Source organism: Mustela nivalis (genome assembly GCF_964662115.1).
Source record: "Mustela nivalis genome assembly, chromosome: 17".
Lineage (NCBI taxonomy): Eukaryota > Metazoa > Chordata > Mammalia > Carnivora > Mustelidae > Mustela > Mustela nivalis.
The window spans coordinates 54944062-54969613 of NC_139036.1; the positions used below are offsets into that span (position 1 = coordinate 54944062).

Consider the following 25552-nt stretch of genomic DNA (forward strand, 5'->3'; position numbering starts at 1 on the left):
GGAATCGCAGGATGGACACCCCACATCAGGCACCCTGCTCGGCAGGGGGTCTGCTTCTCCCTCTGACCTTCCCCCTCTCATGCTTACTCTCTCTCATTCTCTCTTTCAAATAAATAAATAAAATCTTAAAAAAAAAAAAAAAAAAAAGCTTCTCCTAACCTAGAGGGGAGCAGCCCTGTGTGTGGAGCTCCTGCACCTGGGAAGGTCGTGAACAGTTAACGAGTCAGCTACTACACTAAATATGAAACCCACCGCGCAGAACACTTTGTTTCCTCTTAGTCTGTTTTCTTTACTGTTTTTCGTTACAGGTACTGTCTGAAAATTAAGGCAAGAACTAGAATCAGTTTCTAGTAAGTCAAGTTTCCATCTCAAAATTTACTTCACACTATAATAGCAAAAGTGACACTATTCTGAGAAAGGGTAAAAGTTCTTTAAACAGGTTAGAAAAAATTTCTCTACAATACCATGAAAAGTGAAAAGACATACCTGTGATTTCTAGTCCGTTTTAAAAATCTTGCATAAAAACACGTTTTATACCAACTTTACAAAGACAGGTACACAAATGGTTAACGTGGCTTTGTTTATAACAGTGAAAAAGTGAGAATCACCTCCATGTCCAATAACAGAGAAACTGATTATAACACACATATATATAAAATATACCCCATGAGTTATAGTTGTTAACAATGAAACTCTACTCAGCTATTAACAATAATAGAGGTGTATATATATATATATACCAGGAAAGACATCTCCAACATTTTTTTACAGGTTGCAAAACTGTATGTACAGAATGCCAGCTGGCTTTTTAAATGTTTTTCTTTAGTACAGACATCTACGTACACCAAAAACAGTCTGGAAGGATATATATGCAAGAATATTTAGAATTTGGACCTTCCATTTTTTACAGTATTTTTATTTTCTATAGCTTCTACAAAAAAAGATTTTCTGTGGGAAGCAAATTGGTCATAAGTAAGAGAACTAAATGTTGCTATAAAGCAGATCGGATCTTCAGGTACTTCTAACATCAAGACGGAGAACTTAAAAAGTACGCTGATGTTGTAAGATCTGCAGAAGACTGTTTTTTTCCTCCTTTAAGAACCTCTACAACTGCTTCAGTTGTATTCACTTGCATTGAGCGGGCTGATGCTATTTTGAAACTAATAGAAGACGGACTATCTGAACCCAAGAATCAGGGTTAATGGCCTCTACGTGTTATTTTAACCTTTACAAAACGTTACCTACGCACTACGGCCATCAAAGGTAAAACCAAAACATCTCTGCAAAAGACACGTTGGTTCCTATTTTCTACCACTTGTGACCAGTCTTTCCACTACAAGGGAAGCTTTTAGGAGTACCTCACTCTCTAGGGATGAACCAGGGGTTTTGAAACTGCAGCCAGCATAGGAAAAGAAAACAGAGTGAAACATGAAAAGGGGAACCACTCAGTGAAACTTGTTTTACTGCTCACGAATATATTTAGTGTGTGCTGGGCCACAAAATAAAACACTCCTGTGGGAGAGGGTCAAAGAAGTTGGGAAGTTCTTGTCCGTCTGAACAGTCAGTCAGGCCTACTTTATGGGACAAGAGAAAGACCATTATTTTCTCCTAACCCTAAAAAGTAAGCCTCTGTCCACGTTTTAAGATCTGCACAGAAGTTGAACATTTTGTTATAAAACAAGAAAACTTGAGATGGAAAGAGAAACTGTTATTTTGCTCACTTAGTGGATCTTTGCAGTATCACATTGCTTGGGAGGGCGCACCCTTTACAGTACACGGTTTTAAAAATTACAGCTGCTAAACTGGGACAGAAATAGTTACCTCATTACTAATACTGTTCTTAAGAAGTCTTTTATCAGACTTGGGGACTAAGAAAGAGTCGTCAAACTGTCCCCTGCACCTCAGGGAGCCCACTCAGCAGACCACGTGTCTCGGTGGGCAGTTACAAAGCTCCTTCTCTTTCCTCTGGACTTCAGTTTAGGCTTCCTGCTGACATCTGACCCAGGTATTTTCAAGACAGACTGACATCACAAATCGAAAGAGAATTAAGGTCACACTCTGTGAAATAAAAACCATCTACACGTACAAGCACAATAAAGTTAAACTTGTGCCAATTCCAACCAACAGGGTCTCTCTAAATGCACCAAGGCAACTGCTAGTCCGTGGAGAAGACCTGCGTGCACAGCGAGGGCTCTAGGTTCGCCTGCGCACTCGTGAACTCCACCAGGGCGTCCCTCTAAGTGTGGATGCCAGGGCAGGCGGAGAAGAGAACGATCACGACTCAGCCTATTCGGGAATCACCCGTGCGCTGTTTTAAAATGTGCACCTGCCAGGGCCCCACGTGGCTTTGGAAAACCTGGCTCGAGCGTGCACAGACTGTTCTGAAGGCCAAGCACTGTCCACACAAATGTCCCCGTGCCTGCTGTGTACAAGATGGCAATTTCACTAGGGCGGCTTAATCATTCAACAGGAATGTGCTGGGCTTGACCGAGACTATGCTGGCAGCCCAGCCATGGAGGACAATCCTCGTGTCACCGCTCCAGCCGTGACGGCAATCTAGCAACAGGTGCTGAGAGAACTAGGAGAGCCTCCGAAAAATGAAAAATATCTGACCCGGGTCTAGAAGATGGGGAAGCGTTGCCGCAAGCAGGCCGTGGCCAACCGAGAGCAGAGGAGGAGCAAATCAGAAGGAAGGAATGTCTGGGGAGGGAAAGCTAACAGTGTGGTGTGGCGGGCCACCCCAGGCACAGTCAGTCCGACAAAATATCCAGGAGGGGTTACAGCTCGACGATCAAGCGCCCTGAAGTCCGCACCTAAGACCGGTTCGGAGCTCTGCGCAGAAGGGAGGGCCCCAGGCTTCAAGCAGGAGAGCAGGAAGGCAGGCCCACAGCAAAGCAAATCAAAGGGGATGCGTCACAGCCCAAAGGGAGACGGGAGCAAGGAATGAAGGAGACAAGTGAGCTGGCAAGGACTGCTGAGTGGGGAGAGCACGGCGAGCCTTGAGGACGGTTCAGGGGCTTTGGGAAGGAAACGGGATCAAGGGAGGGAAGAAGGGGAGGCAAGCGGGACCCCAGCCAGCTGGGCTGAAGGGACGGGCCGGCTGCAGGGAAAGGTGGGGCGGAGCCTGCGGGCGGGCTGGGGGTGGCAAGGGGACCCACGAGGAAGGGACAGATACCTCTGTGGGCTCGTGTCCGGGGACACCATGCTGGAGAGACTGTAAGAGAAGGGAGGCGTACGAGGGAGGCTTTCAGGGGCCTTGGCCAGGAGGCAGAGTAGACAAAGAAAAGCGGAGGGCCGCTTCCTCGGCAGAGAGGAGGAGCCCGTGTTGGCCCAGCTCTGCCGCAGAGGACAGGGACAGTGACGAGCTCATGGTCTCAGCCCACAGGGCTCGAATTAGACAGCAGAGGTCCAGGACCCTCGGCCTACAAGTAGTTCCATTTTCCCAAGGGGTAAATCAGTTTAAGAGGCAAGCCGTGTGTACCCGAAACAACTCTAAAGACGATCCCCGCTGATAATCTTTAGAAAGGCCTCCAGGCAGAAATATTAATTACTGAGTCCCTCTGCTTCATCAAAGGAGAGCCAGAATATATGTGTCTATTCACTACCTAGAGCTGGATGCTTTTTCTTCCTAATTAGAAAAGCAGACTGGCAGTGTATTTGATTTTCTCTCAAACCCCAGCTTCCCATCCCTTCCAGCTCCCCATTCACTGGTGCTTTTATGTTTATGTGAGCCTCAAAGGACTGAAGAACTCCGGCTCACCACACGCCCTTCCTAGGGTCACCATCAAGTGCCGCGTAAGTCCGCAGCAGAGGCTGGAGTAAGTGCAAGAGATGACCTTAGCCAAGCCTGTCAGAGCATCCACCGGAAAATTCTGTGCTTCCGAAGCGCCAGCAATTTCAGAGAGCTGCAGGTCTGCTATGCTATCATCAGGGAGGCTGTAAGATTCCAAATGAGTTCAGTGGGCTACTGTTATGTCTGACTACAAGGAATGACAACGCAGGCGGTCACTCTTCTGTGTCCGAGGGAGTAGCCTATCCTTTCTATGTCTGTTTCCCTTATAGGCTGAAGCAGAACTGCACGATGTTTTAAGGTCCTTCCTAACTAAAATGTCCTATGATCAATCACTTCACTGTTTTTAAAAACCAACAGGCCAGAAAATAACCCCGACCTGTAGAAAAACACGTACATGTGGGTACATACGCTCATTTCTTTACAAACCAACCACCTCGTGCAGCTTTCTATGCTGTGGGCTGAAGCGAAGTATTACTGACCCTGTGAGGACGTGCACCGTGAGCACGGTTTCTTTAAACATATGTGAAAACCAGACTCATTTTGGAAAGGCCTGTTTCTTCACTTTGAATAGACCATTTTAGAAGGTAATTTCAGAGTTCTTTTGCTATAGGGTTTTTTTTTTTTTTAGATTATTTATTTATTTGAGAGAAGACAGTGAGAGAGAGCATGAGAGGCGAGAAGGTCAGAGGGAGAAGCAGACTCCCCATGGAGCTGGGAGCCCGATGCGGGACTCGATCCCCGGACTCCGGGACCGTGACCTGAGCCGAAGGCAGTTGTTTAACCAACTGAGCCACCCAGGCGCCCTGCTATAGGGTTTTTAAACAGACACATACCCTAATAGTTTCATCACCAAAAACAGTTCTGTCTCTTAGAAGGCACCTACTACCCTACAACTGACTGAGGATGAGAATGGGCACAAACTGGGGCACGGTAGGGGGGGACCTCGGTCAGTTAAGTGTCTGTCTTCGGCTCAGCTCATGATCTCAGGGTCCTGGGATAGAGCCCCACGTTGGGCTCCCTGCACAGAGGGTTGTCTGCTTCTCCCTCTGCCCCTCCCCCCTGCTCTCACTCTCTGTCAAATAAACAAAATATTTAAAAAAGAAAGAACGGGCAAAAAACTAAAAGCCTTAAGATACTTTTAAAGAAATTATACTCAATATTCTCATTGTCATCTAAATTCACGCTATTAAAAAAAAATCACCTAATATTCAGCTAATTCTTAGTAGTTAAGATAAATGGACTTAGAGAACCCTAATTGTAATGATACACGGGTTCCCTGGTTATTACTTTTTGGTCAGGTCTCCCGCAGTCGCATTAATAATACCCATGGGATTTTAGGGTTATGACATGAAAACTTTCCCCTTCTAGCAGGGAAAGATAAAGGCAGAGGCTACTCAAGGTAAGCCACTCCTGTTTTTCCTCCACATTCTCTCACTCCTTCCTTGTTACTCTACAGTGATCTGAAAAATTAAAATGGTCTTGGTAGGTTAAAGATCTTTAAAAAAACAAACATTTAAAAATGTTCTGCTTCTAGTTACTCAGGTAGCAGCACCTTTTCCAAGGCATGCACCTTCGTGAAAGAAGCCTCGTTTATGTGGAAACATCTAGGGTAAACTGTAGATAAAGATATTAAAACTGAAAGCAAAAATCATTCCTCTACTACAAATTAAGATAAAATTCAAACCAATAAGACCACCCCTAAGAGAACAAATTTAAATAAAGTTAAATCTTGCTTGTTTTTACCCATCCAAATAATTGTCCAAGATCAGGGAATGTCACTGCCTTTGTACAGGATCCAGCAGGAGACACAAATTGATAAACGATTTCACTTTTTGCTCAATGAAGAGAAAAATGGCCTGACTTATACATTCATCTCACACGGTGTTACAAAAAAATTTGCTCCCATACCAGTAAATTATATCTCAACTTTAAAATAGCATCCTAAGGCTCACAAGTCATTAAATACAAGTCACTGAAGTTAAGATTAAAGGTCTTCGTTTCCAACACCAATTAAGAGTTTTGAAAAAAACCTTCAGACCCCTATTTCTTCACCTTTTCTAGCTAACGATCTAAAATTGCTTTCAAGCTAATACTGTACCCAAATAAATACATAAATATTGTACCAAGTAAATAACATTTACTTGGAAAAATATTTTCCAGCTAAGACAGGAGGAGGAAAATTACCCTTCTCTGTTCCCATGATGTGAGAGAAGTCCAGGACCGAGCTGCCTCTGAAGATATTTAGCAAAATCTCTCAGAACTTCCGTCCCGTATTTCGTGCAACAGCACATACCACGGTCAGGAGCAAAGGCACCAGCCAAGCTCTGGGCTCACGGACTCTGCCTCTTATTAGCTGGGTGTCTTTCGGCAAACTACTTTACTTTTCTGTGCCCCAACTTTCCCATCTGAAAAGCAGAGATAATACCGCCTACAAAAATGACAAGAAGAAAACGCACAAGTAGACTAAAAGCTTGTTTATGTAACGAATCTGGCAAGTCAGTTCACATTCTTCCCCTCCAACAGTATCTAGGGAAAGAGGGATACACTATCTCCATTTTACAGATAACTGTGATTTACTTGCGACATAATTCAAACACCTTTTCCCCCAGTACTTGACAATATTATTACATTTAGGAGAAAAATGTAATGTTGGCAATTAATTATAAAAACAACTTTAATTTAATCCTCTCAGAATTAAAGCAAACTCCTTCCAAATGAAAGCTCTTCAAGTCACAAGAAAAAGAATTCTAAAATTACTGGAAGTATTTCAGGAAAGACACAAGAAACAGTTTCTCTTCACTCAGTTAGGCTTAAGGAAACTATCTCACTGGCCCCACCTCAGAATTTAAAAATAACATTTTGGGGGCACCTCGGTGGCTCAGTCGGTTAAGCATCTGCCTTCAGTTCAGGTCATGATCCCAGAGTCCTGGGATCGAGTCCCGCATCGGGCCCTCTGCTCAGCAGGAAGCCTGCTGCTCCCTCTGCCTGCTGCTCCCCCTGCCTGTGCTCGCTCACTCTCTCACTCTTGCTCTCTCTCTGAAAAATAAATAAAATCTTTAAAAATTAAAAAAATAATAAAAACATTTTCATTAACATTTGATTACATAAATTTACAAAACTAACAATCCACTAATAATGAATCATTTTATTATTTTCTATTCATATACAATTATCAAAAAGCAGCCAAGTGCCCCTAAACCTGATATTTTTGTGCTATAAATGTAACAATCTATTCCAATGGTGCAGATTGAATTATTCAGGGTTTAACTTTCCATTTTAAAGGTTTTCTCCTGCTTTTTGCTTCTCTAGCCTTCCCTCGGTTGACTCAGCCTCTCTACTGGTTAATTCCACCCCAGACAAGCACAACACAAGTGGCCACACATTCAAAGCACTGGTGACTGGTCAGTCAACAGGGCTGCAGGGGACAGCCATAACCGTCCACACGGGGTCTACCAGTGAGTTCAGATATGACAACAAATAAAAAATGCCTGCGTGGCCTATTAATTCTAACAAAGGCAGGCTAGTCCATCTTTCAGACTAAAGATTACAGAGTGGTTCAGCCGCTCCATTTCTTTGAACAAGTAAGAACAAGACACATGAACCAAAACATTGAAAAACAACAATACATGGTTTGCCTCTGTGATACCAATGCTACAGGTTTTAGACAGGGAGTAAAGACCATTTTCTATAAACAGCAATTAAAACAAAACTACTAAGAGTCTTACTGAAAATACAAGATCAGAAGTGTTTCCTTTTTTTTTAAATGACAATTTATAATCCTGTTCTCAGGCATCACAACCGTAAACAGCACAAATGATCAATACAAAAGAGTTAGACCAACAGTACCTCTGAACTAATGTAAACACCACTTGGCAGGATTTGCACAGAGACACAGGTAAAGGAACACTGATGCGGTCAAAGTAATCCCTGCACACTCTTTTCACAGACTTATAATCCAAAAGAAAAATGGAAACTCAATTGTTGTCACAGTTTTATCACTGGATGCTCAGGGAAGCCTCTAATCTCTGCTTTTCTTTCATCCTCTGATTTGTCACATTAAACAAAAGCTCAACTGCTTTTCTGTTAATCATTTTTCAAAACGTAAGAAAAAGAAAGCAGGAGAGCAGACTTTTAAAAGGGGGACAGGAGTGACAGGACCTCAAATCTCCACACCGAAGGAGCTAATCTGCACTTGTTCATTTACTGGCCCCGAATGTGTACGACCTACACATTAACAGATTTCTTCGCCCCCTGGGGGGAGTAACTCTGGATTTCCCGTAAAGACTGGATGTAGGTCAAATCCTAGTATCGAGAACTAATTAAAGTACAAATTATTTTGGTTGTGCAAAAACTGTGATACGCACAGTTCTGTGATGCACAGAGGTCTGCTCTAAGTTATGAGACTTGGGCTTGGGGATCTCTGCCAGTGAGGAACTTCTCAATAATGGTGATGACTTGTTAAGGGTCACAATTTTGCGGTAACAGAGACGTCATTTGAATGTTAGCCTCCTTGACCCCTGAAGGGCAGCCCTTGGGGTGCACACAGAAACTCTGCCACAGGTGCCACACTGAAGCTCTCTTTTCAGGAAACTAGAACTTCAGGAGCTCTTTCCTTCTCTTCCCACTCAGTCCCCTCCACCCTGCCTCCCACAGGAGCTCTTTTAGAACAACATGATAAAAAAGAAGAAGAAAAGCAAAAAAAAAGCAATAACACTTAAAAATAGGATTATGTGTGCACAGACATTATCTACTCTGAATGTTTACACAGTTTCTCATAAAGATATGTGCATGACTGCAACAAAATAAACTTAAGGATAATTAATGGCTCCTAAATTACTAGAAAATAATTGGTTCCTGAAATTCAGCTAGACAGCTCAAAGATGAGTTTTCAAAGGTCCGTGGAACTTCTAACAAGTTCTGTGTGTACTACTATGTGCAGACATACGCCACCTTGCTGGGAAGAAGGTGCACAGATTCCTCAAAGGGGCCATGACTCAAAAAAAGTTGAAACCACCGCAATCAAGTAAGATGACTTTTATTTATTCAAAGAATAATTTTAATTACAAGAAGAAACTGGGTTATTTAGCTCAAGTCAATGAAAACAGCAGAAATTCTGACCACACTTCCTACCTCTGTGTCCCAGGAATCATGAAAGACAGGATTTCTACTACTCCTTTTGGTCTGGGGGGGAAGATGATGGTCTTCTTCATTGCCATTCCTTCTCCTTTTCCTGAAATTAGATCACAGGGAGGGGAAAAAGAAAAATCCAACAATTCATCTTTTAGACACTTAAAATTGTAAATCATGACAACAAATTTGCCCTCTTTCCTGAGAAAAGAGAATTCATCATACGCACTATCCCAACAGGTAAAAAGTTGGAAGTACACCATCGTTAGGCACGAAGAACGAAAATACGAAATAACAGCAGTTGGGGCGAGCTTAAATGAGTGCAACTGATTTCTAAAAAGAAGCCTGGCGACTTTAAATGCCTCAAGCAGGTGCGGGGGGACGCTAATGACTAAGCTTCCAAATTCCACCTAACTGAGGTTATCTTCCCTCTGCGTTTCCTGAAATCACCATTTCAGGTTACCGCATCTTACTCCCTTCAGTATGTAAGTCAGGAGTGGCTGTCTCTGCCCGCGTACCCCTAAAATCCTCACGAAAATGGTGCTACACAGGGATAGCATCAGAGATTCGTGCGGTCTCTGATCTGCAGTTTTCTTTCATCCCTGGTTTCCCCCCAGTTATTACATGCAACAAAAGCTCAGTGCCCCTAAAGCGTTGGATCACTCTTCCCCACTGTCACCGGAAAGGCCGCTCTGGCGCACGGTAACTCCATTATTCTCTCCGCACCACCTAGTACTGTATGTTACGTCACCAGATTATTAGAGTTTGCAGCACAAGCTGCTCAAAATTTAAAGGTTTAAGGAAAATCCACACATTTACCTCAGTGTTCTCAGATGTGCAACAGACAAAATGTGTATGTATTTGATGAAAGAATTAAGTGCTCCTGGAAGGAGGTCTACGGCCCCGTTTAGGAGACAGAAAATAGAAATAAATTAGAGGAGGTATCATTTGAAGGCAAACTGCCCGGAACTGTGCTATCCAATATGGCAGCCACTAGCCACATGAGGTTACTTACATTTAATTTAATATCCAGTTCCTTAGTCACACTAGCTACATTTTCAGTGTTCAAAGGCCACAGGTAGTTAGGGGCAACTGCACTGGATAGCACAGACACAGGGCATTCCCATCACTACAGAAAGTGCCACTGGACAGCACTGGCAAGAAACCAATTTATACAAAGCAGCATAATCTACTATAAGGAAAGCTCTGAAAGATTAAAATTTCTACAGCTAGAGGAAAGACAGCTCTTGGGCAGGTACTGAATTTGAGCAAAGTATTTATTTGAGCACTGAGTATCTTCTATACAGTCGTACACTTTCTATGCCAGTAGTGTGGCATGGTAGGGCAGGCCCATAATCCCAAGGTTCTGAGTTGAAGTCTTGATACTGGAGAACATCTAAGTTATCATCCTTAGCTCAACGCCCTGTATCTGGAGACACTCCTGTACTCGGAATACATCTATTAATGAGTGCAGACCCAGCTTAGGCTGGGAACAATACACTGTGAGTGGGTGGTTCTGATCAAGCATTAACCAACCTGCAAAGGGCTCTGGTGACCTCATTCTAAGACTCAGCTGTTTCTAAGATCATCATTTCTGCTCCCTAACCCTTCTCTCAGGTCACTAGATCTTAACTGCACATTACTCTTAAGTATGTGGGGGTTAAAAACTAGGTGAAAAGCAGGTTTGATACTCATTTAAATGGATGTGCTATTACCACAGATTTGAACCAAATAATTACTACTTTCACCCTAACATGACCAGAGAATCTTTTTGGAAAAGAGATGCAGTGAACAGAACAAGATCCGACAGAATGTCACATGCCACCCCAGGGAAACTCACCAAATGCTGGTCCCCAAACTCTTCTCTTACCAATATGCCAGCAGCTGACTGTGCTCTGGGCAGCTGAACCACTCTAACACTTATGAGCCTGACCCCAACGGCCCAATTTCCTCACTTATAATCCATGGCATATCTTTGCAGTGACAAGAAAATGAACGTCAAGGAGGCTGTCGGACAAAAAGGATGTGAGTACAGAGAGGATGGGCTGGTTCTGCAGATTTAAACTAAACTCTGGGAAAAGTCCCATGAAATATCCCTGCCTCATAATCAGCAGCTTTCTCACGGTACCCCCAATCACCCCTGCAGGAGGCCCTCTCCTTTGGATGGTATGGATTAAGAATGAGCTTCCTGTTCTTTCTCCTTTTTCTAAGCTCTATGTAGATTCTACCCTTGAAACATTCTTCTTTCAACAATATTGTTAATGATTGCCAAGATTACAGTTTCATGTTCAACCGTATCCACAAAGTCAGATTATAGCCTTCCACATTAATACCACAGACCAGGTTATAATTTTAGCCGCCACCATATAATTGATTATGTTCTCCCCAGGCATCTAGTTACAGATTGTTGTTTAGCATCTGTTACTTTTAAGGATGGCTGATTACATCACCACTCATTTCATTTCTTTCCAGTCTTCTAGTCATCTCCTAGACACTGAGCATAAAAGAAATCTTAAGAGTATGGAGACTAGTGTTTTTCAAACTTTTTTTTTTATATATAGCAAGAGAAACCTTTCTATCAGGAAAAAAAAAATCATTCAATATATATATGAAATAAAGGACTTGTTTTGGTTAAAGCAGGGGTTTCCTTGTTATACAAGTATACAGTATATTTTATAACAGTCTGAAAAATGACCATCTCAGACCAACCCCTCATCTTCAAGTTGAGGAAACAGATCCAGGACACTGAACCGACTTGGAGATATTCTGACAACAGGAGCTGGCAGGGCTGGTGCATCACACTCCATGAAACATGGGGTGAAAAGCAGGTAAGAAACCCCTGTCCAAATCACGTGGTTTTTTTTAAAATAGCAATGAAATTACCAGTATAAACATGTTGAGGTTATTTGTGTACTAGATAAAAGGCATCTGCTACCAGTATAAACCCATTCAGGTTTGCTTACCCAGTGAGAGATAAAAGGAGTATTTCTGTAGGAAATATTTAGACTTTTTCAGATAGGAGACATCACAAGAGACTATTAGAAGTATAAACTGGGTTTGGGAAGGAAAACAATGACAGTTAGGTCTGGCTTACCTTGCCTAAGGAACTTGTTCCTAATTCCAATAGCAGGTCGGCCCTCAAGTTCAAATCTAGTCCACTCTTACTTTCTATACAAGCAGGCTTTATGCCCCACTCACTATATACCAAAATCAATAATCCAATGCAGATATATGGGCCAACCTAGAGCTTCACTATTAGACCAAATAACCTCAGGATGCTTTCCTTTAATTAACCATCCTCCAGAGCAAGACCTTTGTGGGAAGACTGTCAATTACATTCAAAGCCAATGAAAATATGAACAAGATTCAGCATAATCTACCAAGGGAAACCTATCTTATTCACTTGAGCGAAAGACTGGTGAACCTGGAAAGACTCGAGTAAACCAGCTGAGCTCTCTAAGTGTTTCCTCATCAGAAAAGGGACAGTGTTGGACTTGGGGATCTATAGGTTTTTCACTTCAAATTCCACCATGAGAGATTTTTCTAATTCGAAGTCAAGTTGCTTCTCTTTATTTGGGGTACCCAATCCCAACTTTCTCCTCCCCACCCCCTTACAGGAGGAAACGAGAAAAGAAAGCAAGCAGGCAGCTTGATTCGACTCTATTCTGCACACGGCAAGCAAGAACAGCACCCCTAGGTGAAGACGAGGGTCCTGAGGCCACGCTTCGTGGAAAGTAGAGCATCGCGATACAAGCCCTACCTCCCGCCTTCGGAGTCAAACGGCTCCGTATCCAAACAGTTTAGAATCCTGCCTGTCAATGCCCCAAGTCACTTTGGTCGTCTGCCCTTCCATGTTCACAACCGTCCGAGGGCACAAATTCTTCCATCTAGCCCCATCCTTCCCTGCTGCAGAGTTCAACCCAATCCTTTCTGACCTTGGGGAGACGGCAGCTCCCCGCCACTGCCCCTCAAAGACGTCCTAGGGACTCCCTCTCAAAGATCAGACATTCCTCCCATCCCCCCACCCTCCTAAATTTAGGACAGGGAAGCTTTAGGGCCACTGTCTCTCTTCCGGGACCGTTCAGACTGCATTCCAAGTAGGGAAAAAAAGACGGGGTACGGGTGGGGGGAGACGCGGACCCAGCGAGTCACTCCTCCTAGCACCTCAGGGACCAGGTACTTGCGCATCCCTCTCCCTCTTCCCCCGGGGCCGCAGAGCACCCAAAAGGAGACCCGCAGGGCCCACGCTTGCTCGGACCCCCGCTTCGCGCGCCCTTTTGGCTCCAGCCCCGCCGAGGGGTTGGGAACGAAGGGGGTCTCTGTGGTCTCACCTGGGGCGGAGGCGCTCGCTCATGGCAGCCGGTGGAGGGGAGCGACGCGGCGCGGCTCCGCGAGAAGAGGGAACAGAGGGTGTTGTGTTCTGGCGGCCGCCACGCCCACCCCCTCGGGCCTTGGCTCTAGCCGCGGCGCGGGTGGACGCTGCCGGCGGTGAGTACCCCTCGGTGGGACCCGTACCACCGCTACTTCCGGCGTCTGCTCCGCGCCCCCCCATGTCGCAGCTGCCGTGGTACCGCCCTCTCGCGGCTGCGCAGTGGCGCGACGCGGCCGCGCCGACCGGTAACCCCGCCCACGGGAAGAGGCGGGCTCGGAGTGGGGAGGAGCGACTGGGAGCTTCTGGGAGAGAGGACCTCAGGAGAGGCGGCCTAAGCTTTTGCCTGTTCGCAGCCGACCGGGGAACGGCATAAAAGTCCAGCCAGGTTTGAATTAACTTAAATTATGGCATCATAATACGAAACAAGTTTTTGAGTTAGGCCCCTGTGTGGTAACAGTTTTTTAAAAACACAGCTGAGCAGCATCAGGCAGTGGCGCAGACGGGCTGCGGGGGGGTGCCTGCCCGGGAGTTGGGAAGCCGCTCGAGGGGCTGCGCCGGGGGGCTTGTCACGGGGGCTTCCGGAACTTCCTCGCCTGGCGAGGTGAGGATGCTGCTCTGGGTCAGTTGCGGCCAGTTGTGCTGTGTCCGGTGGTTCGCGCCGTGGGTCAGAGATGGGGGGGAGGGAGGAGAGGGAGTTGATCGGACGGCGGGCCAGTCGTGGGGGTGGGGGGAGCTTCCCGGGGCGGCAGGACGAGCCCCTTTCAGCATCCGCGCGGTTCCGGAGTCTCCGGTTGGGGCCGCTGGGGAGGAGGGCCCCGCCCACTCAGCGGGACGCTGCGGCTCCGCTTCCGGAAAAAGTGCGGGAGCCGGGAGGAGGGCGGGCCGGGTACCGCGGCCGCGGCGGGGTAGGGGTTGGGGGAGGGCGTTTGGCAGGAGTCCCACGGGGCCTGCGCGGGGGAGGCGGGCGCGGCCTTAACTGTTTGCTTCCCGGAGCACCGAGGGGACCTGCCCTGCCGATCACGCGGTTAGATTGTATTTGGCCCAGTGCCGCGCCACAGCCATTCGCTGGGTGTGCTAACGAGTCACGTTTCTGATTGTGTCTCGCGCAGGCTGACAATTCAAACCGAGTTTGTTCTGCCGGACTCGGGGACTGCGATCGTGAGGCATGGAGAGCCGGGAGAAACAGCCCCCACATTAGCATCCTTCTGGAGAAGCTCCAGTCAGTAAGTAGTCACCCAGCCACGGTGAGACGTTACCACGTGAGGGTGCAGGATCCTTCCAGTAGGTTTAAGGGTAGTGGAGGAATGTCGAGGCAGACACTTGCAAGAGGTCCCTAGCCCCTTCCAAAGTTATCAGTCCAAGGCCCGTGGACTGGCTTCAGTTGTGGGTATTTACTTTTGATTATATTGTCAAGGGGGTACCTCCAAAGTAAGAATAATTGAAGCTCTTTGGCTGGAAACAGTTTTGTTTTGCCCGAGTTTGTATAGGATCCTAAATGGATTGGCCAGGATTCTGTGTATCTGTTTTGTGTGAATGGTTTCAGTCTCGTGTTCAGTGGTCAGAAGGTCTTCACAGCCATAGTCATCTGTGATAATAGCGTTTGCGTGTTTATGTCCAGAAAAGGAATTTATTCAACAACGGTAATGTGCCAGGCTTAGTGCTCAAAGAGGTACAAATGATACATGGTATTGTTTTTTTCCCTGTTTTTATGTGGCATGAATATCACAAAGATTTCATGCTGAATGAATTTGCCGGTTGTCCATTGTACTGCAGACTGTAAATTAAAAATGAGGACTGTGTCCCCACCACGTGTATATATCATTTGTGCAGGGTAAACACTTTTACATAAACGTGTATGTGTGTATACATATGTTACCAATACGGTGTTAGAGCTTCATTTCTCATGCTGAAATGATGGAAGGCCTAACATTTTTTTGTTGCACCGTAGTAGATCTTCTATATACCACTTCGAAAACCATGATTCTAAGCAGCAGCCTTCAGATGGTGGCCCGAGTTTTTACTCTTCGCCATTCTTTCCTTAAGTGATATGTTTAAGGGATTTTAACAGTTTCTTTACACTCACGTAGTAACCAGTTGACTTGCTGTAATCTTAAACAGCAAACATTTTAATCTGATTGGTATTTTGAAGATTTTATTTATTTAAGGGGGGAGAGAGAGAGCACAAGCAGGGGGAGGGCCAAAGAGAGAAGCAGACTCCCTGCTAAGCAGGGAGCCCCACATGGGACTGGATCCCAGGATCCTGGGATCATGACCTGAGGTGAAGGCAGATGCTTAACCGACTGAGCCACCCAGGCGCCTCTCTGACCTGTATCTTGTACAATTTTTTCTTCCATTAATTTAACAATTAATATTTTAGATTTAAGTCTTTTGGCTTTCCTCATCTACTAATTAGGGTTGTGGAAAACCACTTTGGTTGTTTTTTTTTTTTTTTTACCAACAGTTGATTCTTGGAAGACTTTAAGAAATGTAAAATGTCAAACAGAAGTGAAGCCAACGATATTTATCTTAAAAGCAACCATGTTTTCTACTTCTGTAAGGAAAAGAATAAGCCAAAACACATTTTTTAAAACTTCCTTCAACCTAGGTTCTTCCAAATGAAAGGTACACACCTAAATGAAATGTTAGTAATTTACTAGCTACATGCCCCTCATAATCTCCCATTTGCGTTTTTCAGGAATAGGAGAGCAATACTCATCCAGGATGGAAGTGTGTCCTTACTGTAAAAAGCCATTTAAACGATTAAAATCCCACTTGCCGTATTGTAAGATGATAGGACCAATTGTACCTGCTGATCAGAAAGCTTGTCAGTCCAAGCCAGCTCCACACGCTAAAAAAATGAAAGGGCCAATCGCCGACTTAAATAACACTAAAGAGAGAAAGTTGGAGATGGCGAGTAAGAAGAGAAATACCAGCTTGGTGAAGGACAAACCAGAACAGGCAACGAAGTCTCTTCCACTCCTGGCTGTTGGTTTGGAAAGATCAAGTAATACAAAGGCAAATAAAGACGTCCAGAATCAAGGTCAGAGCTCTATCAAAACACTAAAAAATACTGAACCAAAGATAACTTTCCAGGGAGAAGCGAAGGGTCAGTTTCACGCATCAGAGAACACCACTCCTAGGAGAGAACTTGCCAAATATTTGCCTACATCAGGGGAAGGTAGAAGTAACCTTTCAGAAACTGAAACATCTTTACCTCTTGGCCCAGTACAACCTTCTTCATCAAATCAAGATAGAAAACACTCTTCTGCCTTACCCAATGATGTACAGATCACTTCTACTAATTTCAGATTGGACAAAATTGATCCCCTAAGATGGAAGCGTCTAGTAAATTTACCAGATAAACCTCATCACAGTTCTCCCATGAATCTCAGTTATGGGGTCGAAGGAGTAAGAACATCATTGTCAAACAACGAGAGACAGTCTAAGGCCAGGGACCACCTCTCAGAAGTCTCTTCTGACGTTAGAGACTCTGAGACTCAAGAAAAGAACACAGAATCACAATTTTTAAATTTTAAAGTTAGCCCAGTAGGTGACATCCAAGTCAGGGAGAACCAAGGAAAAGGACTGTACCTTGGAACAGAGGCACACGGCAGCAGAGGAAATGCAGAGAAAAATCTATCTGTAGCAGAAATCCCGGAATGGGCTTCTGTGAACGGTGATGCAAAGAACATCAGTAGTGATGATTCAGCCACAGAGAAGAAAGGTCCACATGAAGATCCCAGTTTAAATTTGTTCACTCCAAGAGAGACGGCCTGCAGTGAGCTGCTTTCTGTGTCACAGCCACATAATCAAAGCCTTGCTTCTCTGGCTGTCAGATTTTTCCAAAAAGAGAAAGCAGGAGCCTCCCGTCCTCACCGAGTCCCTGATGTGGAGGCGTTAACAGAGAGTGGTGAAGGAGCTTCTCTGCAGCCCAGCTCTGGCCGTGGGCCCCCAGTGTCCCACCTGGGCTGCCAGCAAACCTTACATTCAGTCCTGCCTCACGCCTCTTACAGCCCCTTCCGTCAGATTGGCATTGCTGATAGGAAGACCCTTTCAAGCTCCCTGGGCCTGGAGTGGTTTCCAGAGCTCTATCCTGGTTATCTTGGACTAGGAGTATTACCAGGGAAGCCCCAGTATTGGAATGCAGTGGCCCAAAAGCCTCAGCTCACCAGTCCCCAGGGGGAGAGACTCTCAAAAGGTAAATGTGTGCAATTTCACGGGCCATCTAGCCCATCCATACAGCTCTGTGCCGTTTGAATTAATAAGGTTCAGAATACTCCTGTTTTTGCTCATTTGACTTTTTTATCTAGGCACTCCAGTGTACCAGACTTAGAGTTGTTCTGAAAACATCAATTCTTGCCCCAGAATTAGTACCAGTGGTTTACCATTCTCCTTTACCCTCCACGCAGAGTTGAAGGTCAGACTCAGCCAGGTCTAGGCCAGGTCAGCCAGTGACATTGATCACTTGCATTTCCGCTGCAGGAGGGGGCAGGGGCGTGGCCGGGGGATGTTGGGCAGCTGTTTAACTGTCTTGAGAGATCCAATAAGGAGTCGTGGAAAGAGACGGACAGGCTGTGAGGCCATCTCCTTAGAAGCCCTCCGGAAGCTCCTTGCCAGGGCCTAGAATGGGTCAAGTCAGGAATTCCCTGGAATTTCAGGGAATCTTCCATTTCTCCTGCACAACTTGACCTTCAGTTATTGGACTATCTCTAGTTAATGGTACATAAAGTTTCTTCATTTTCCTCACCAGGAAGGTTTAGAATTTTCTCTTAAGGTTTTCTAGAAACACATTAGTTTAATGTAGCATTTAGATCTCGTGTGTGTGTGTGTGTGTGTGTGTTTGTGTGTGTGTGTGTGTATTGCATTTACTAATACATTTAGCTTCAACAGGAGACCTGTAGCAACTCAATAGCTTTGCACCTGAAAAACTTGTAACATCTCTTCTTAAAAGAGACATATTTTCTCTCTCTGGTATATTTTATAAATTATTATATATTCACTAAACCCCAAGTCATCTGGTCTGACAACAAGCATTTTTTTCTGGTATGGTAATTAATTTTTTCTAAAGCTTTCAAAACAGAAGTGTAGTGACTGGACAGTGTTGCTAGCTACAGGTACATCATCGACTGCTTTAGTGGTTACTGGTTTTCCTACAAACAGACCTAACCTCTAGGCCCTCTTTAAAGACTTGGAGTCTGTCTCGAGGTCAAAGTTGGGGCCCGCAGCCCTTTCCCCATGCTGACCTAGAATTAACATTAACATCTTATTTCTTATTTCAGCGTCACCGCGCTGAGAGGTGGGCAGTGATTTTTCTGTGTTTGGCAGGTGAAGAAACAGGCAGAGAGGAGAAGTGATTGGTTCAAGGTCATGTTGCCAGTAGATGGTAAAGCAGCAGGTAGAACAGACTCTTCTTGTTCTTTCCACTAAACCGCCTTGCAGAAAGTGCACCCTAACTAGAAACACAGGTGGTTGTCAGATCTGTTTCTCTGTGGTTTGCAGTGGCCCGTGCGAATCTCTCTGGCAAGCGGGACTTACTTATTTCCTGTACTACCTTTGATAGTGCTGAGGAGTGTCTCCGATACAGGCACTTTTCATTTCAGAGGGAAAAGGGAGGGGACTCATGTTGGTCGGGGGATGACTGTATCAGACACCGCTTGGTATATTGCATTATTACCTCGTTCAGCCCTCATGACGACTCAGATGACTGTCGCTGAAGGCCCTGTCCCACTTTCTTTATCGGTGAGGAATCTGAGCCCCGGAAGTGTCAAGTGACGTGCCCATGTTCATACAGTGAGTGGCGGTCAAAGAGAGAATCCGAAGTAGGCTCCATGCTGAAATCAAGAGTCAGACGCTTAACCCACTGAGCTGCCCAGGCACCTAGGCTCTAAGTGCTTCTATTCTCTTTCATTGGTCACGGTCTGCAGTACTGGGCAGAGCTCAGCAGACTGATCGTTCTGAGGACACCACAGAGTTGGTGTTAGGATCCGTAATCAAAGGATTACGGATCGCCTCTGTGTAAGAGACAGCCCTGACTGGTCAGTTTGATTCTTGATGCTTGGCGCGAAATAAAGCTTTGCTTGACCTTTGCTTTGTATCGGTCTCCCTCCTTTGATTACGGACCCTAACATCCGGGTTCAGTAAGTTGGGAACAAGAATTAGGCTTATGGAACTCGGCGGCATTAAGGGCGTCTTGTGAGGTTTAATGAGAAGGATTTTCACAGACTTACTACCCAAAAAAGTAGTTCTCCCAGCATTAGCCAAAGTAGATTTTAGAAGTTCAGGATTTAAATCCCTGGAGACTCCACAAATACAAGGGTCTTAAGAGCCCTCAGCAATAGAATCGGCTTCCTTTTTTCAAAGGAAAGCTTGGTGCGCGCTTAGCCGGGGGTGCTTGGCTGAGCCAGGGCTGAATTCAGGTGCCTGGGCTCTCAGGGTCCCGCACTTGGACGACTGACAGTTGGACCTCATCCCTAGAGACTGATCCTGGAATAAAGTCTAAGAATCCTGTTTTCAAACGGTGTTTCTGCAGAGCAGCCAAGCTTTAAAGTACCTTTGGTATTGGGAGGCTGCCAGAGCAGGGAGCCCCAGACCCAGCACAGGGGATGGGGTGTGGACAGATGGGGGGAGGGGAGGGGGTGGTTTGGAAAAAACACCGTTCATTGAACTACAGAACGCAAAACTTGGCTGGTGGGGATAGCAGAAGGTAAAATGAGGAAACCTGGGGCGCCTGGGTAGCTCAGTCGGTTAAGCGTCTGCCTTCAGCTCTGGTCATGATGCCAGGGTCCTGGGATCGAGCCCTGCATCGGGTTTCTTACTCCATGGAGAGCCTGCTTCCCCCTTTCCCTCTGCCTGCTGCACCTCCTGCTTGTGTTTTCTAATGAATAAATAAAATGTTTTTAAAAAAAGAATGAGGAAACCTTACAGGATCATGGGTTTGAGGGGTTTTTTTTATTTTTATTGTTTTTAAGATTTATTTATTTTAGAGAGTCTCAAGGTGAGTGCAGAGCCCCCTGCAGAGCTTGATCCCACAGCCCTCAGATCACAACCTGAGCCAAAACCGAGACTCTGACGCGTAACTGACTGCGCCACCCAGGTGCCCTGGGTCATGGGTTTTTAAAGGCCATTCTCTCATCATCCAGTAGCATTGCCCTGGTGAGATATTTGAGATGGGGCATATGTGGGGAAGCAGCTGAGCAGGACAGTAACAAAGCCAGGATGAGGTCAGCTGGTAGCCAGAGGAGGCCGTGAGAGGGGAGGTTTTACCATAGCCAGAGAGGCATGAGAGGTGAGGCAGTCACATTTCTGGAGTTCCAGCCAGGCCGGAGGGGTGATAGGAAGTGTTAGAGGTACACAAGGTAGGGACGGCTCCAGCATTTCTATGAGAGAGCGGAGCTATTGTTGCTAGGTTTGGGACGTAAGGATGTCAGCACTGGCAGGTCGAGGACAACATCTAGAGGAGATGGCCATGGGTGTTAGCAGTTCCTGGGCCCACAACCCAGCCAAAAGGGATGGAGATCAGAGCTCAGGGTCCCTGAGTAGTGGGAAGGATGACACTGGAGACGGTCTAACGGGACTCCTGTGGGTTCTGAGCTGTCCCCTCCTGGGCCCTGGGCTTTTTTATACGCACTGTGAACGCTTAATGAAGGCTTCTGGTTGGAGAAGGAACAGTCGGGGGGCCACCCCTGTTCTAACACGGCAGGGGAAGTGGTTCTACAATTGGAATTAACACAAAAGTGTCTCTTCCCATCTTTTCCAAGAATGGGTCATGTCATCCTTTATTTTAAGGATTTTTAGTCTTCACCTTGCAAAATAATTCTTTCCGTGTAACTTCTTGGAAGTCAGTATGGCTTTTCTCCTTGTTCCTTAACATAACAAGTATTTGGATAGCATTTTTACATCCGTAGCAACTTTTACCTCATCTGCTAAACTTGTAAATATCTGCTTCATTTATCCTTTATCCTGATGAACCCCACCAAGACCAGAGGACCAGCAACAGTAGAGATACCCTGCCTGTCATTAAACAGAAAAACGGGTGCCGGAAAGCTGTAAATAGATAGCCTTACAGCCTGCTTTCTGGTTCTGCATTTTTGGTTGAACAGAAGTGAGAAACGGCTGGTCAGTAATAGCAGTGGGCGAAAAGGGCACACGTGTTGATTCTAGTACATTGAGTGACGAGGAGCAGTAGGCCCTGTAATAGTGGAAAGTTCTGCTCAGATGTTTGGCAGCCGGTGGGAAATGTAGACCGTTCATTGCCCAGAGCACGTGTACTGGACCGGCTGCGCAGTCCGCTCATCAGTTCAAAAACGTCTGCGGGTCCTGATCCCAGGGGCCGCAGCCTGGCCCTGGGAGGCGCGGGCACGGAGTGTCGGGAAAGAGTCTGAATCCTGGTGAACAATCACAGTGCCTTCTGTTTGGAACCGTAGTTCCTTTGTGGGAGAGAAGCTCGACCGCTCTCAGGAGTTTGGAGCCCCCGACCAGACTTGCATCCTCCAACTTGTCTCTGATGCGGCTCTTGGGAGCTCTCCAGAAAGGTGAGCTGGAGTCACAGGCTGCTGGGTTGTGTTGCTGGTTCCAGGCATTTGGAGAAGTTTCTCTTACTGTAGCCATGGCTGGTACAGCACGGCGAAGGGAAACCGATAAAGAGACGAGTGCGCAGGCTTCCTTCTCTCCTCTTGGTCGGTTTCTGCCCCAGCAGCGGACGTAATGGAGAGCAGCACACCTGGCAGAGTAGCAGCTGCCACTTACGGATTAGAGCTGGTTTCTGTACTGCCCCCCGCCCCGCACCCCCGTCACCTACCCTCCTCTCTCCCTTGCCCACCTCGATCGTCCCAGAGCCAGGAGGACCCTGCGCCTCCAGTGAACCAATCGTAGTAATCTCCACTCAAGATTCCGACCAAACTCTCAAAGCAGCAGTAACTAAATGTATTAAAATTGAAGGTCTTCCGGATTTGAGCCTTTTCATCTGTTTAAAAAATTACCCCTGGCCGGGGGGGATATGTAAACGCTGCGCATTACAAGCCCCACGCCCATGCTGAGCAGGACATGTTGCCGCGGTTGCCGTTCACCGTAGCAACCAACGTGTTTCTTTTTAAATAGGCTGGGTCAGGTGCAGCACCACGGTGAGAAGCGGCGTCGGGGGCCTCACCATGCTCTTTACCGGCTACTTTGTCCTGTGGTGCGGCTGGAGCTTCAGGCATCTGAGTAAGCTTTTTTGATATTTTTAACCAAAATCACAGGTCACGTCCCATTGCGGGACCTCTGGGGGGCTGGGAGCGGGGAGTCTGTGAATTGCTTTTTAATGATGGTGCTGCTTTATCTGACATACCCTCGTGAGTGAGCCGCTACATGCGGCTCTGGGGTTTTTTTTTTTCATTAAAGGTTATGGTTACAATGAACTTTGTAAGATTTGACTAGAATTGACGTAATTGCACCTGTGCTCTAGGGATGTGAGGTCCCTAGAGATCGGGTGGTCCGCTCTCTCCTCTGAAAGTCGTTTGCCTGCCAGATCAGCACCCTTCTCCATTCCTGCCTTAGAACTTCTTTTTATCGTTGAAACTGAACAGCTCTGTACTCCCAAGAGCAGGGGAGAAACAATACAGCTCTCACTCGTGTCTGAGGGTCACGGATATCTTAAACATTACTTTCACCATGTAAAACAAAACCATCCTAGTTGGGACTTCGAGCTTGCATCAGGTCTTACCAGGAGGAAGAATGTCTGAACTTCATTTCTCTTTTAGTCCCAAGATGTCTTACCTCATTTTTTTAAAGTCCTGCTTTAAAAAAATATGTTTTTATAGTTAAAGTTTGTAAAGTTTATAAAGTTTACAAAGTTTATAGTTATAGTTTAAAAGACGAAACATATAAAAGAATATCCAAAAAAGCCCAGTATTTTTCCACGATTAAAAAAAGCCCAGATGCTTTCTGAAAACTTTCGGTGTAAAGGTACAAGACAACCATTAATAACAGTGTAATTCTCAAATGCTTAATAGGACTTGGGGTGCCTGCTGGCTCCATTGGTAGACCATGTGACTCTTGATCTTGATCCCCAGGTCGTGAGTTCAAGTGCCACTTTGGGCGTGGAGCCTACTTTTAAAAAAGCGGGGGGAGACTTGTCTCTAATTGGATTTTTTGATTGATTGGGTGTCTAGTAAGTGGGAGAGCAGATCAAGGAGCAGGAACAGGACTGCGGTATATTCCTGCATACCGCTGGTGGGGCGCTGGTAGATGTGTGGTCCGCCAGTCCGTTGATTAGGAAGAGGAGTTCCTTTCTCATCAGCTCTGTGTACATGGAGACTCCAAGACACCTCACTTACACTTCTTTCTCAGGGACAAGCCCCCCCTTAAAGGCTTACCTGTCTGAAAGAGTTCGGGTGGCTGATACCCGAGGTTTGTTTTTCACATCTTTGAAGAAAGTGAAGCAGAAATTTCTGATTGCCCCTAAGGCTTTATTTCTGAATCTGCAAAACAAAAGGGGAACCGAATGTGCAGGAGACTTTAGAAGTGGCCTCTTGGCAGGGGGCCTGGGCGGCTCAGTGGGTTAAAGCTTCTGCCTTCAGCTCAGGTCAGGATCTCAGGGTCCTGGGATCAAGTCCTGCATCGGGCTCTCTGCTCAGCCGGGAGTCTGCTTCCCCCTTTCTCTCTGCCTGCCTCTCTGCCTACTTGTGATCTCTCTCTGTCAAATAAATAAATAAAATCTTTTTTAAACAAAAAAAAGAAGTGGCCTCTTGGGTCCTTACGCTTCTCTCTATTTATCCAAAGAGCTGCAGCGCTGGCGGAAGTGGTGACCAGGACACAGGATGGAAGCCTGGAGCCCGCAGGGGGCATACGCTGGGACACCAGCGGTGAACATTTAACCATTGAAGATGGTTTGGGGGAGAGGGAGTGAAAAGAATAAAATTATTGGAATCTAAAATGGTTACAGAGGAAGTCCGTTTTTTGACTGTGGACTGGCCTGGTTCTGGGTGTACATTTCCCAGTAGTCTGGGTTGTTGAGGTCAGCGGATACCCGCCGACTGAGGTCGAGCCCAACTGCGAGTGACAGAGGGAATACACTTCCTAGCTCCCGCTTCCACGAGTACTGTGAGTCTGGTTTGTGAGGCCAGATTTACTACTCGTACATGCAGATATCCCCACAAGTTCATTTGCACAGCCTGCCCCAATCCTGCGTGCAACGTGGCGGAGGCAAGGTTTCATCCCACAAGACCAGAGATTCTTTTCCAAACTGGAAATGCAGACACGTGAGCCTGAGCTGCCAGAAGCCAGCGTCCTGTAGACGCGAGGCACAAGTAACTGCTCTTCACAAAGCTGAGAAAAAGAAGTCGGGAATGCTCATAGCTTGATGAGCCGTGTTAAACAGCCTCCTTGATTTTGTCTCCCAAAACGATGCTCGGTACCTTCCATGGGCCTGGCGGGAGCTCTTCTTGGGTGAGCAGCCGTGCTTGGGTTTTGCTTCTGGTTCAGCAGCGGGCAGAGAATCCACACAAACAGTCCCCACCCGCCTTCCCGTCCCTCCTGAGGAGGAGTTTCTGGGATGGCCAGGCTTCACTCCACCTGTGAGAAGACTCACAAGGGCCCGCCCCATTGCCCTGGCTGCGCCCTTGTGCTCTGTAGGGTGGGTTACCCCGGCGTCAGCTACTGGAGTTTAGGCCCGAGTGGGAATATCTGAGATGCTGAATGGACTGGGGAAAGTACTTTTGTCTAATACACATTCAAGTATTTAGTTCTTAAAGATAATCGTGTTGTTAGCAATGGGGTGTGTTGCTCCTATGGGAAACCGTGTCTGCTGCCACTGTTCCTAGTCCTTGTTTGTCCTGATTTACAGATGACCCTGATTGGCCTGCTTCCTGTGCTCCTCTGTGGGATCACCACCACCTTTCAGAAAGACCACATTCTTAAATGTATGTATTTTTACTTCCCCTCTATTATTTGCCTCTGCTAGACCATCATCTTTGAGTTGGGTGGGCGTGGCCCCGGGCATGTTGTCTTACTTCTTGGAGCCTCTCAGAACGAAACCTCAGTGGCGTCATCCCGTGTTCAGATTCTAACCTTGAACCAAGCAAGAAAGACCCCACCACAATTCACACAAAAGCCTGGCTGCCGTGTGAGTGCCTACTCCGCAATCAAAGTCAAGTGCTGTGCCAAGTTCTTGACCTGCACGCTCCTAGTCTAGCCTACCGACCACCCGGTGAGGCGGGTGCCAGGTTCGTGTTTAAGCATGAGGAAGCGGAGGCCTGACGTGAGGCAGTTTGCCTCCACGACTG

At 46.3% G+C, this 25552-nt stretch overlaps 2 protein-coding genes across 7 annotated transcripts in view; one reads left to right on the forward strand and one right to left on the reverse strand.

Moving 5' to 3' along the window:
- The window catches only part of VCF1 (VCP nuclear cofactor family member 1), a 17702-nt gene extending 4128 nt beyond the window's left edge, over window positions 1-13574 (reverse strand). The window contains exons 1-3 of one of the 3 annotated variants that reach the window (XM_082707663.1): window positions 13252-13574; window positions 8924-9023; window positions 253-315 (exon numbers count right to left, since the gene is read on the reverse strand). In XM_082707663.1, the coding sequence (XP_082563789.1) occupies window positions 253-315; window positions 8924-9023; window positions 13252-13472 (384 nt within the window). In that variant the 5' untranslated portion in view covers window positions 13473-13574. The remainder of the gene's footprint in view (window positions 1-252; window positions 316-8923; window positions 9024-13251) is intronic. The other 2 variants (XM_082707664.1, XM_082707665.1) reach the window with 2 other exon arrangements.
- Window positions 13575-13585: 11 nt separating this feature from the next.
- Window positions 13586-24204, forward strand: MTNAP1 (mitochondrial nucleoid associated protein 1). Of its 4 annotated transcripts, none has more exons than XM_082707635.1 (6): window positions 13586-13677; window positions 14402-14515; window positions 15988-17490; window positions 21716-21823; window positions 22389-22493; window positions 24051-24204. In XM_082707635.1, exons 3-6 carry the CDS (start codon window positions 16014-16016, stop codon window positions 24074-24076), a joined length of 1716 nt encoding a protein of 571 aa, XP_082563761.1. In that variant the 5' UTR covers window positions 13586-13677; window positions 14402-14515; window positions 15988-16013; the 3' UTR covers window positions 24077-24204. The 4 variants fall into 4 exon arrangements, with proteins under 4 accessions (XP_082563761.1, XP_082563759.1, XP_082563760.1 ...); XM_082707633.1 differs by lacking the exon at window positions 13586-13677 and adding an exon at window positions 13770-13893; XM_082707634.1 differs by lacking the exon at window positions 13586-13677 and adding an exon at window positions 13823-13911.
- Window positions 24205-25552: the final 1348 nt, after the last annotated feature.